Here is a 13,478-nt window from a genome sequence, read left to right as displayed (position 1 = left end):
ATATCTAAGCTACCCCCAATCTAGTTGATGGCCTGATCACAGCTCTCACAATCTTCTATTTTGTATCAAAATTCCTGTTATTGATGACATGTGGACGATGGAATAATGTAATTCGTAACAACCACTCAAACATCAGCTTTGATCAGTTTTGCTGCACTAATCTGTTAAATGGAATTTGTGACTGGTTGCTACGAGTTACAGTAAAAGATTGCTTATGTGTACTGCGTTATTAAAGCATGTTGGAGAAATCTGGGTTGCCATTACTGGGCATCTTTTAAAAATGTAAGTTTCTTGCTTGCCATTGACTTTTCAGTGCTTTGTTAGTCACTGACCTGGGTCAACTGTGCAGCAATTGAAGCCAGAACTCCTGGCCTGCATAGTTGTGTGGACCCGATGACTTGGTGGTGAAGCCGTATTAAAATGGCAACCAGGAAAATAGCATCTTTAGAGGCTCAACAATGGTACGGCTGCATTTCTGCCATGACGGGTTAAGTAAGTTGCACTGTATATGTATTATAGCTATAACTTTGCATGCATCACTTATAGTTTTAAGGTGGTATGAATTCTAATGGTTCCACTCTGCTCAGTTTTGAATTCTCATTCCTATGCATTTTATATTAATTATTCAGCAAGCTCACTTCAGGCTTTTTGTTGTAGGTACACCACATTTCTGTGAACAAAGCCACTGTATGTTTATTACAATATAAATTATGCTTCTCTTGCTACTTTCACAAGTGCAATGTGGGTTGAAGGTGCCTATTACATGTCTTTCTAGTGTTGTTGTATAGTGTTTTTTAATCTTATGCTTTTACTTTTGTATTCTAATTCTTATGGGGCAACCTGGGTGACTGCATCTACCCAGAAGCATTACAAAACGACCTTACAGGCTTTTTAAGTATATGAATAGCCAAAACTTTTTTCTTTCTCATCTACTGAGGTACACAAAGTCCAAAATCTTTGGGTTATACTGCCGTCTACAGGATTAAACGCCAGCAAACAAAATAGCTGCAAGTCAGCCAAGGGTGACCCCCCTCCCACTGTCAGCATGCCTCGTTTTTTTTGCTAGTGCCCTAGGAGGATAGATGTCTTGTTCTACAGATCTTCTGTCTTAAGACAATTTGTTTGCTAGTGGAAGGTTCCTAGAAACAGAGTTACCAGGTACGTAACTCCAATTTTTTGTCATCTTTGATTATTATTTTTAATCAATCAAGCCTCTTCTGTAGATCACTGCTGGAGCTTTATCTCAGTCATCCTCAGCCTGGCTCTTGGGAGTACTGCATCTGGTCCCCTTTGGACTGGACGTGTGGGAATAGCCTTGAAGTGACCTTTGGGCACTGGATTCTGTTTAGCGCCCTTTGCAGAATCCATTCTGGTACAATTTATTTGCGGAGTGCTTTCCATGTCCAGTGCTATAGGCACTGACTCGTTGCTTTCCCTGTCTCTGAAGACGCACTTGGTGAGTAGGCTTTTCAGGTTGAGCACCAAGAGCTACCTCGGTTACTGGGGTCGCTGGATGCCTTTTGTTTCCTGTTCCTGTCTGTTTTGTCACAGAAGGGGTTAATGTTGTGGGATTGATATGTCTATTAGGTGGAGTGTCACTCACTCTTTCCCACCATACATTGCCGAGGTTGCATCTCCCAGATTATGCTCCTACTTAAAAGGTGCCACATAGATCGGCCTTTGTTACGGTCCTGCTGTCCACCTCCAGTGACTTTGGTCACCTCCAGTCATTTGACCCACATATGCTAATTGCTCTCTGAGATAAAGGAGTACCTGAGATGTTACTTCCTACCTTGAGCCTATACGTTACCTTATTGCCATGCGGTGACATCTTGTCATTTTAGACATGTGAGGGGAGAATTGCTCCTCGGGTCAGTCTTCCAAGCATCTGGCACTGGAGTCGGGAGAAGTCCTCTCTTCCCATCTTTTGGAGGATCCTTGTGGCAGACCCCAGCCTGTCAGACTGGGGAGGATTTCTGGGCCCCCTGTCCATGCAGGGAACTTGGTCATCGGAGGAGTCTACTTTCCCAATAGGCATCCTGGAACATAGGGCGATTCGGATGTCTTTACCACGTTTGAACAGTGCACATAAGCCAATCTGAATTCAGGTGGACAACACCTCAGAGGTGGCATACATCAGTTACCTGGGAGAAAACAAGAGCGAGGTAGACCAGATCTTGCCCTGGGCGACCTTCATGTTCCAGCCTTGTCAGTTGTGTATAATCCAGGTGTAGGCAATTGGCAGACAGACTTAGCCTGCAGCACCTGCATGCAGAGTAGTGGTGCCTACACCCTGATGTGTTTGCAGGTGTGGGGCACCAGATGTGGGCCTCCTGGCCTCCAGGTTCAGTAACAAGCTGGGCACTGTCTTCGGGTACAGGAATCCTCTAGCGGAAGCAGTAGAGGCTTTGGTGGTTCTGTAGCATCAGTACACCCTGGTCTATGCCTTTTTTTTTCTCCACTAAAACTTTTTCCTCCTCTGCTTCACAGGATCGAGATAGAGGGCATTCCAGTGATCCTCATTGCTCCTGTCTGGCCTAGGCGGATGTACCATGCAGACCTAGTAAGAGTCCTGGCAGATGCTCAGAAAGCATGGCTGTTAAAGCCCAGATTCTGAAAAACAGGGGCATCCGAGTCTGTAATTTCTACAATGCTTAATGCTAGGAAGTCTTGCAAGGTCTATAATCAGACATGGAAGGCATATACATCACTTTGTGTGAGTCTCAGGGAGTCCTCCATAGGATTTTCTTAGTGGGAGGAATTCTACAGTTGGATTTTGGCCGTTGTCTGACTCTCTGCACTATCATGGCGTTAGGTTTCCTCCCAGAACCCCCCAACCATTTGTTCCTCTGTGACCTAAATCTGGTTCTCTGTACAATTCAAGAATTCCCATGTGAACCTATAGAAACGTTGCTCTCTCACTCACAAGATGGTATTTCTTGTAGCCCACATCTTGTCAAGGCTAGTGGTGGTGTTGAGGCCCAGGACTTCATTCTTGCTTAAGGTAGTTTTGCCTTTTTACCACTAAGTTCTACCAGGTGGTTGTTACAGCCTCATCTGATGCCAGCTTCAGGCCTCTGGCCTGATCTTCCAACTGCAGACAGTTCCCAGTTTTCTTGGGTCTGTTAGCAATTGTTTGCAAGTGTTGCCCACTCCTCAGTTGGACTGCTTTTAAAACATCCCAAAACGTAAGATTTCCTTTTGTCCCTCAATGGATAAAAAAAATAGGATTTTAGTATTCACAGTAAAAACCTTCTCTTGAACCCAATTAAGGGACACAGGTCCCATCCCTCTGTATTTATTTATGATCATGCTGTTAATATTGCTTTGCTACAAAACTGAGACTTGGTGGTAGTGGGATGTGCCCTTCTGGACTGGCCTACAGTTTTTTTTATTTGCCACCGTCTGCTTCCTGTAGGGGGCAGTATAACCTGAACGATTAAAATTATGTGTGTCCCTCAATGGACTTCAAGAAAAGGATTTTACGGTTAGTGTAAAAATCCTATTTTTAGTTTTAATTTTTTTTGCGTAGGAATGGGGGAAACCCTGTCAGTTTATTAGTCTTACTGTTGGTTTCCTATTGGAGACGCAACAGGGAGCGAGTAGAGACCTCTCCAGTGTGACAGTAGACAGTTGTCCCTGGAACAGGTGTCTCCATTGGAAGATTTCCTCTCACCTCCTTGTTCTGGTGGCAAATTTTTAAATTTTCTCTTGACTTTTTTTGTCTTGGTGACCAGGACCCATGGGCAAAGACAGCAATCGAAACCCATTAGAGGATCAACCCCACCCCTACTTTTTTCTCTTAAAAACATACACTTTAGTTGCAGTTGGGGATGTTCAGATACCAAGTACCATACTCGGTACAAGTACATGTACAGATACTTTTCCAGCTCCAAGTCTAGACTAGAGAAAAACTCAAAAGTTAGGAGGCAGCTGTCATTTTTAAGGAGCATACAGAGCTCCTGGGATTTGTGCATCTCCATTTTAGTTCAATCTGAGTTTATTCAAGTTTAAGAGTTTAGTACTTGGCGGGCTGTCGCGTGGGTGCCGCGTGAAGTAGGAGGCAATGTCCCGGGAGGAGGAAGCAGAAGCAGCAGCCCCAGGTGAGTCCCGATCGTCGGGCATAGGGGGAAAAAGGGTGGTAGAAGGCTGAATATGGACCATAGGAGAGTTCCGGTATAGCAGAGCTCCTGGCTGCACGTCCTCACACCACCATGGCTGGCCACGCCCCCTGCATCTCTATTTTAATGTATGGTATGTAATGGAATGCAGTGATGCCATTTTTTACAAGTACTGATACATTTTTGTTTGTCATGTGACAGTTTTTCTAAAACAATACAGACTAATAATTTCAGGACAGCGGTGGAGCGCCAGAGCCAGGTCCCAGCTGCAACCCTGGTAGTTCTTGTGAAAATGCCAAGTATCGGCACTGGTATCTGAACATCCCTAGTTGCAGTAGTTAAAATTTTGGCTTCTCTTAGTAGTTGTTGCTTTTTATTAAATTAAGCTGATTGTGATCCATCTAGTTAGTGTCTCAGACTTTGGTATTCATGTCTGTTTGTCATGTGCCTTTTTTGTTTTGTATGGGAATGTGTAGTCTTTCAGTTTGTTTAGCTATGCAGGCCAAAGACATCAGTTCGATTTTTGTAATTTTTTTTGTATTTTTAATTTGCCCATTTGCACCCTATTGTTGCTTTCATCTTGCTCCCCCACTACCTCAATATGCTGTCAGAGCCATCAAATATACTCTGTACTTCTGGGTATGGGGAAATATGCAAAGTCCTTCTGGGGCGTCTGGCAGCAATGGAGAGCACTGAGAAGAAAAGTGCAGGATATTTATAGAATTACCTCTCTTGTAAAGTAAAACTGTTACTTTGCCTTCCATAAGCACAGTACAAGTGTTCTTTGTTTTAAAGAAAGAACTTGTTTCTATGTAAATTTTGTAATTCTATATGTATTTGGAAGTAGCCCCGCTTACATACTCTTGCTTGTGCTTTTCTGCTCCTTCTCACAATGTAAGTCTATAAGTTGGTGACTCCCTGTTTTGGCAAATATCTCAACTCTTGTTAAGAAGTGAGGCCCAAAATTGCAAATTGTTTAATTGCATTCCCTGTGGCTAATTTACAAATCTCTAGTGTTCTATTAACAAAAACCTAGAAAACAAAGCATGTAGAAAGAAAAGGCACAAAAAAATGCAATAACACCAAAAATGTTATGAAAATGTACTATACATTCTAACCACAATGGAAAAGATTTGTACGGTAGCAGGTTCAGAAGTGCAGCACTTCAGATGTCAGTACAAACCCAATGCTTTGGGAAACGCTGGTCTAGTTGTATGATCGGCTAGAATTTGTAGAATCTGGCACACAAATTAAAGCTGGCCATAGACATGAGGCAATCATTATTGTGATTTTCTGCCACATAATACAACCTCTTCATGTCTGTGGAAACCTGTAGAAAACCTGACTGACCACTCACATTCTACCTGCACATTCAGCCCTTTTCTTTAGACCTATGGATGCTACCTGATTGGCAGACTTACAGATAAGACAAGTTGACTTTGACAACTCTCCTATGGAAAGCAGAATGACTGAATGTTATTCTCGGACAAGTTTTTTTTTTTTTTTTTTAGAGATTATATTTGTTTTAAAGATTAAAAAATAATTACAAAGGCAAGAAAAGTCAAAACGGAGCAAGGATTAGCCCAATCCCTTTCCCTATTAGTACAAGATCTGCCCACAGCATTCCCCACAACTAGTCTTCCTATGGGCGATCAAATAAAACCAAGAAACCAGGGAGGAGAGGAAAAAGAGAGGAGCGCTAAGAGTCTAGAGCAGGGGTGGCAAACACAAAGCCCGCGGGCCGAATCCGGCCCGCCGGACCTTGTAATGTGGCCCGCCGGACCTTGTAATGTGGCCCGCACAGCAGCCACCTCATTTTGCTCCGTCTCCGCCTCCGCCCTGTCTCATGGCCCTATGTGATACATCACTGCAAAAACCCACGCCGGCCACAAGATGGCGCTCCGTTCCATCGTGACCATCGTGTTCTCTCCCCCACCTCCTCATCTACCGCGCATGCGCAGATTGTGGGCCGGGGGTCGGGCAGCGCTTCGGGCGGAGAGGCAGCAGGGGATGGAGAGGGAGTGACCCGGGGTCCAGCAGGGGATTCGGCTGGGTAAGTGGCTGCGTGTATGTGTGGGGCAGTTGCGGAGGAAGCGGAGTGCATGGTGCTGGAAGTTGCAGTGATGGTTGGTGGAAGGTGTATGCTGTGTAGGAATGTGCAGCAGCACCAGGCGTGGAATATAAACGTGTGATAAGGATGTATAGTCATCATCCAGAGGTGCAGAGATGGGCACATGTGAGTAGATGCATAGTCCTATACAACCGGCCCTTTGAGGGTAACCATACTGCTGATGCAGCCCCCCGATGAATTTGAGTTTGCCACCCCTGGTCTAGAGTGATAAGAAAGATAGTGGTCCAGAGAGAACAAACGAGGTGGGAGGGGGAGCAGGGGTATTCGGTCAGGAAAGCAAAATCCTGTAGCAATATAAGGAGAGGTCAGGCAGAGAAACCTCAATTTAGACGTCACAAAGAGGAGACGGGCTATCGCATTGGAAAGTGATGACCTGATATATCCAAGGTTTCCAGATGCCACAGAACTGGGCATAACTGTCATGTAGATTGGCCGTAGGTGCTGCATTTCATCAAACCATTCCTCAAAAGAAGGTGTAGAACTTTGTTGGGGAATTACAGCCCTAGCAGCAAGAAGAAGAAACGGAGGAGACACTTAGCCAAGGAGACTGCACCCGGAAGAATGTAGAGAAGGGCAAGTTTGGGGAAGCGATCGACTGGCGAAACAGAGAGGCGGTCAAAAATAGCAGTCCAAAGAGGTAACGAGAGAGCAGGTTCCTTTCCCATTCAGCCATATAGTAGGGAACACCAGGTGTTTCGTAAGTCAAAAGGAGGTCATAAAGCATCCAAGAAGGGCCATTGTTACGAGAACAAAATGCTTCAAAAGGCTTTCTCTCTGTGGAGAGTTGTCTTATGGGTCAAAGAGGTATAGAAGTCCCTCCAGTTATCCTCGAGAGTTGTTATGGAATCCAACTGTTCTGAGCTAGATGCTTACGTGTTAGGGCTAAGGTGACCATCATTGTACTTTTTTTTTTTTTTTTTTAATGTATTTTTATTAGAATATTTCTTGTAGATTTACTTCTGTTCTCTGTTGCCTAGCTCTCATTGCACTGTTCCATTTGCGATGTATTAAGTGTAATATTAGAACATTGTAATTCTAACATGTAATCTGTTTTTGTAGATGATGAAAATGATGGTCAAGGGGATGCAGCAGAATATAGAAAAGACCACTTTGGTGAGACCCTGTAACCTGTGACCTGGACAGAAAAATGAAATGGATCAAACGTGCCAAGCGCCAGGGCTTACTTGTACTGTAAGAGAAGGCCCTAAAGACCAGTAATGGGTCTCATACACACACTGGTGCAGGGGAGGTTCAGGACTGTCAATCAGCTGCTTGCCCCCTTATGTTTTGATGGAGAAGCCCGTTAACATTGCTCAAAAAAGGTACCGTATGAAGGCATCTACAGCCTCCATCACAGGCTGCTTGTGACTGTAGAAGTTGAGCTTCCTGACTGATGGACTCCTAAACCCCCTTACTTGGTCTGTAAATATGAACCTTTTGCTGGAAATTTAATTCAGTTTCTTCTTGATTTTATCTTTGTAACTTCCAAATCGAGATTCCCAAAACTATCTTGACTGAAATGTGAATACATTGTTTTTGAAACCAGGCCACACAGGATCTCTTCTGCAAGCATGATTTCACCTTAGATACATGAAAACGCGGACACTCCTCTAGTATATGCGCAGAAATCCCCAACAGGATCCAAACCTTTTGCTGTAGACCCGGCAGATCATGTGATTTGTGACCAGTTCCTTGTGATGGGCTGCGTCCTAGTACATTTTTTTTTTTTTCTCCCTCAAGCGGCGTCCGTTCTTCCTTGTGTAAGCAGTATGACCAAGTACCAGTTCCTCTGCAGATATTTATATATTGTTTTTGTATGTAAGTTGTGTAAATAGAAGCCGTAACACACGTTTGTTTGTAAAGCAGAGACTGCAACTCTAATTTGAGTCAGGGGGGTCGGCTATGAAGAATACACATCCAGAATGTTAATGATGAATTCTGCACTTACCGCTGCAGATGGATCCAAGGCCAGTGCCGCATCCGTTAAAGCTCTCTTGTGGCATTCGCTTTGAACTCCTGGTGGGATGTGTGTAAATACTGTATGTATATTTTCTTCTAGATGGGGCATTAGGTGCGTTTACCACAAGAATCTGGTGATGTTGGACAAGCCCGTGCTTCTGTCGGAGGATGGGATTGTTGCAGCCATAATTAGTAGCTCCAGTGCATGAATAGCAATCGATTTAGACAACTAATTGTTAAATTTAAAACAAACAACATTGCCATTGACTGACTGTGTGATTCTAATCCGCTTTTTGAGAAACTGATTATCCTAGCACAAAGGAGCTACTCTCCGCATACAAACACGCCGTCCATCTGTGTATATTTATATTACGCATTGCCTTCTAGCAATGGAAGCAGTCATTTTCTGATGAAGCCAATATTCACGTCAATACCTTCTGCTAGTTTGTTGCAAATTTATATAGCTGCCATGGAACCAGTATGCAGCCCCTGAAAGAATGGCAGCTTCCATCTGGCTTTTCACACAGGTACCCAACCCATTTCCATTTTTTGCAGATAATCGGTACCTGTTAATCATGTGCTTTCGCATATTGGCTTTTTTTTTTCTTCTGTAATCAGCAGTCTTTCAAAAAAGGTTAATGATTGAAATAAACATTGTTCCGAATACCTTTTTTTTTTTTTTTACGAATACCTTTACATGCATAGTAGGATTCCCAGATATCTATTTTATTACTTACATCACAATCCTCACTGTAATTCATTTAGGAATACGTTTGTAAGCTAATGACAACTAATCAGCTCTTGGAGATCACATTTTATTGCTCCTGATTTATTTAAACCTGAGACCAGTTTTAATTGTATGTTTTGTTGTTGTTGTTTTTTTTTTCTTAACTTTGAAAATCTGACTCCAATTAACGGTTTTAACCTTTTTGTGAGTGTGCGCCCATGGGGCGACATCAGCTGTACCCCAGAAACCGGAGTTTATGTCCTGTAGTGCTGGGGGGAAATACATTGGCAATCCTTAATAAATATAGTTAAAAAAGAGCAACTTGTGTGGATTATTCTAGAACCTACTCCTATACATTCCTTGCAAGATATAAATTTTAAGGCACTTTGCAACCTCCCTACCGTCGTATTGCAATAACATGGGGAGGGAGATGTGTATTTCTGGAAGGGCATCTGGAGACAGCCTTCTGCAAACGTCCACTGGATGGCGCTGCACCCGTTGCATCCTCCACGGCACCCGGCTCATTCACAGCATTTTAGAGATGGCATAAATGGGTTGAGTGTACACAGAAATTGAAAATCGTTTGGAGAGAGAGGAAGATTTTTTTTTTGGCAGAAGAGATTTTGCATGCATCTTCTGCCAAAAAAAAAATCACTCCCAGCTATTTTTTTTTTTTTTTTTTACTTCAATCTACCTGCATGGAAAAAACATTTGTATTCATAACTGCAGCTAACCATAGCGAATTTATCAGCGTTCATCTTAAGACCAGACCCCAACAAGACTGGTTCCATTTGGTTGCTATTGGTACAGCACTTACGAATTGGCATTTAATTAAAGCAGAAGTAGACAGCCAAACAAAATGTAGTGTTTTGGGCTCCCAGAAGCTTTTTGCCATAATGTGCTAAGCATGGCAGACCAAGCAAAGAGATCCCTTCCAGTGCTGCGATGTCCATGCTCTCGCCTCCATTGCCGGTGCTTCCATCTTCACTTTGGTCGGCTTCCGGGTTCTGAAGCTTCTCGGGGGGGATAGCTTAAAGCAGGGGTGGGCAACTACGGCCCTCCAAATTTGTGGTTACTACAAGTCCCATGAGGCATTGCAAGACTGACAGTTCTAGGCATGACTCCCAGAGGCTCAGGCATGTTGAGATTTGTAGTTAAAGCACAGCTGGAGGGCTTGAGTTGCCCAACCCTGGCTTAAAGGAGAACTATGGGGTTAAGGCTTTTCCCCATAGTTCTCCTTAGGGTAACGGGAGGACACAAACTAGCGTCCTTCCGTCACCCTAAGGTCAGTATACCGCGAGCTACAGCTGGCGGTATACTGAGACGCCGCGAGCTACAGATGGCGGTATACTGAGACGCCGCCAGCTACAGCTGGTGGTATACTGAGACGCTGAAGCGGATCCCGTCAATTATGCCGGGATCCGCCCAGCTGCTTGAGTGACAGGTGGCTCTGCCTATCTAGAGGCAGAGCCAGCTGTACCCTCCCCCGTCCGTTCCGCCAGTCAGCGCTGGAGGATCGGAGGGGGGAAGCCTGCCCCTCCCTGTCACGGCAGACAGCCGTGACAGGATCGAGAAGTGAGCGAATGCCGGTATGTGTTCAATCCCCGATCTACAGTCTCATTGTCACAGGTCGGCTAGAACTATGAGGAGTGAAAAGCACTCACCTCATACTTCTCCTTTTAAAGTGATATTAAAGTAAAATTAATGTTTAAGCTATTTCAAACACTCTTTTTTTTTTTTTTTTTTTACTTCAATCTACCTGCATGGAAAAAACATTTGTATTCATAACTGCAGCTAACCATAGCGAATTTATCAGCGTTCATCTTAAGACCAGACCCCAACAAGACTGGTTCCATTTGGTTGCTATTGGTACAGCACTTACGAATTGGCATTTAATTAAAGCAGAAGTAGACAGCCAAACAAAATGTAGTGTTTTGGGCTCCCAGAAGCTTTTTGCCATAATGTGCTAAGCATGGCAGACCAAGCAAAGAGATCCCTTCCAGTGCTGCGATGTCCATGCTCTCGCCTCCATTGCCGGTGCTTCCATCTTCACTTTGGTCGGCTTCCGGGTTCTGAAGCTTCTCGGGGGGGATAGCTTAAAGCAGGGGTGGGCAACTACGGCCCTCCAAATTTGTGGTTACTACAAGTCCCATGAGGCATTGCAAGACTGACAGTTCTAGGCATGACTCCCAGAGGCTCAGGCATGTTGAGATTTGTAGTTAAAGCACAGCTGGAGGGCTTGAGTTGCCCAACCCTGGCTTAAAGGAGAACTATGGGGTTAAGGCTTTTCCCCATAGTTCTCCTTAGGGTAACGGGAGGACACAAACTAGCGTCCTTCCGTCACCCTAAGGTCAGTATACCGCGAGCTACAGCTGGCGGTATACTGAGACGCCGCGAGCTACAGCTGGCGGTATACTGAGACGCCGCGAGCTACAGATGGCGGTATACTGAGACGCCGCCAGCTACAGCTGGTGGTATACTGAGACGCTGAAGCGGATCCCGTCAATTATGCCGGGATCCGCCCAGCTGCTTGAGTGACAGGTGGCTCTGCCTATCTAGAGGCAGAGCCAGCTGTACCCTCCCCCGTCCGTTCCGCCAGTCAGCGCTGGAGGATCGGAGGGGGGAAGCCTGCCCCTCCCTGTCACGGCAGACAGCCGTGACAGGATCGAGAAGTGAGCGAATGCCGGTATGTGTTCAATCCCCGATCTACAGTCTCATTGTCACAGGTCGGCTAGAACTATGAGGAGTGAAAAGCACTCACCTCATACTTCTCCTTTTAAAGTGATATTAAAGTAAAATTAATGTTTAAGCTATTTCAAACACTAATGAAATCACTTACAATGGATGCCGCTCCTTGTTTGCTGTAGAATCAGCTGGTCTTGATATTCTGCTTTAGGGTAGCTCCTTTCCTTTGCAGGGTCCTTTTCAGCTCCCCACTCCTCCACCCTCCCTTCTGCAAGCTAGTAGATGGTCATCTGCTGGAGACTGCTCTGTCCTTTGTGGTATTGTACTGGACAGGAAGTTTAGTGAAGTGGAGCTGAGAGAGTTGGAGCTGTCAGGAAACATGATTGATTTTGGAGTTACTCAGCCCCAACACAGAATCTAGCTGAGACTGTACACTGAGCTGCACATGAGGGCTTATTGCACACTTGCAGAAAAATAGCGCTGACAGGCCGGCATCTGAGACTCAAGAGACATACACAATTTGTCATAAAACAGCCTGTCTGTCAGCACTTTTTAGCAACTTTACTTCTACTTTAAGAGCTCTTTAACTGTCTGAGAGCAGCTGTGGACAGTAACCTACAACACGCAGGAGAAGTTATTGTTATTTGGGGCTGCATCTGGTTTACCAGCTAAAAGTGAATGGTTCCCTATGTCTCCACATGCTGCGTATTCACAGTGGCTATGTATTGATGTAGTACCTTTTGTATTGGCAGTTCTATGCTGCATTTTAATTTTTTAAAATCTGAAAGCTGCTTGAACACATGGGTGTAAACTTCTATAAATGTGTAAAAGAATTCAACTATAAAACCAGAGCTTTTGTTCTTCAAGAGGGGAAAAGTGTGTATTGTTCTAGTATGAGTAAGCACAGCAGACCTCAAATTCTAGCTGCAAGTCATATATTTGTCACAAGAAGAATCCATTATTTCTATAGGTTCAAATCACAACTGGTACAAGGGGGGGGGGTCATTTCTAAAAGAATAGAATTGTATTGGTACCAAGATTTATTATTATACAGGATTTATATAGCGCCAACAATTTGCGCAGCGCTTTACAAAATGGGGGAGACAGTACAGTTACAATACAGTTTCAGAACAATAGGGTTGGGAGGGCCCTGCTCGTGAGAGCTTACAATCTAGTAGGAGGCGCAAGTGATACAAAAGGTAATTGTTTAGATTGAGTTATTGGAGGAAGTAAAAGGCAGTTATGTTGAGATGAGATAGGCTTCCCTGAAGAGATGGGTTTTTAAGGATCGCCTAAAGGTGGGCAGCGTAGGAGATAGGCGGACAGATTGGGGTAAAGAGTTCCAGAAGATGGGGGACACTGGTGAAGTCCTAGAGGCGAGCATGGGAGGAGGTAATTAGAGAGCAGGAGGTCTTGAGAGGACGGAGTTGTAGATGGCTTTGTATATTATTGGGACTAGTACCATATAATATGAGTATATACATATGAATTATAGGACTAGTAACATGTAATATACACTGGCCAAAAAAAAAGTAGGTAAGCAAATTGGTTAGATCCGTCCATTGGCTAAGTGTTATGATCTAGGGTTGCTTCAGTTGGTCAGGTTTAGGTTCAGCAACATTATGTCCCTAAATAAAAGCGGTCAGCTGCCTACCTGAATATACTGAATGAACGGGTTTTTCCATCAATGGATTTTTTTTTTCTTCCCTCATGACACATTGGGTATATTCCAAGATGACAATGCCAGGATTCACCGGGCTCAGATTGTGAAAGAGTGGTTCAGGGAGTATGAGAAATAATTAAAGTCCTCCTCCCATGCTGCTGTAAGCACTTACCTTATTTGATGCCTCTTGCT

General features: G+C 44.2%; 1 protein-coding gene across 1 annotated transcript in view; it reads left to right on the top strand.

Annotated features, from left to right (window-relative positions):
• CASC4 (cancer susceptibility candidate 4) overlaps positions 1-7,573 on the top strand; it is a 41,963-nt gene extending 34,390 nt beyond the window's left edge. The window contains exons 10-11 of the mRNA XM_018561358.1: positions 6,723-6,725; positions 7,312-7,573. Of these exons, the coding sequence (XP_018416860.1) occupies positions 6,723-6,725; positions 7,312-7,379 (71 nt within the window). The 3' untranslated portion in view covers positions 7,380-7,573. The remainder of the gene's footprint in view (positions 1-6,722; positions 6,726-7,311) is intronic.
• Positions 7,574-13,478: the final 5,905 nt, after the last annotated feature.

This window comes from Nanorana parkeri, unplaced genomic scaffold, assembly GCF_000935625.1.
Source record: "Nanorana parkeri isolate BGI_ZX_2015 unplaced genomic scaffold, ASM93562v1 scaffold519, whole genome shotgun sequence".
Lineage (NCBI taxonomy): Eukaryota > Metazoa > Chordata > Amphibia > Anura > Dicroglossidae > Nanorana > Nanorana parkeri.
This window is presented reverse-complemented; position numbering and strand designations above follow the sequence as displayed.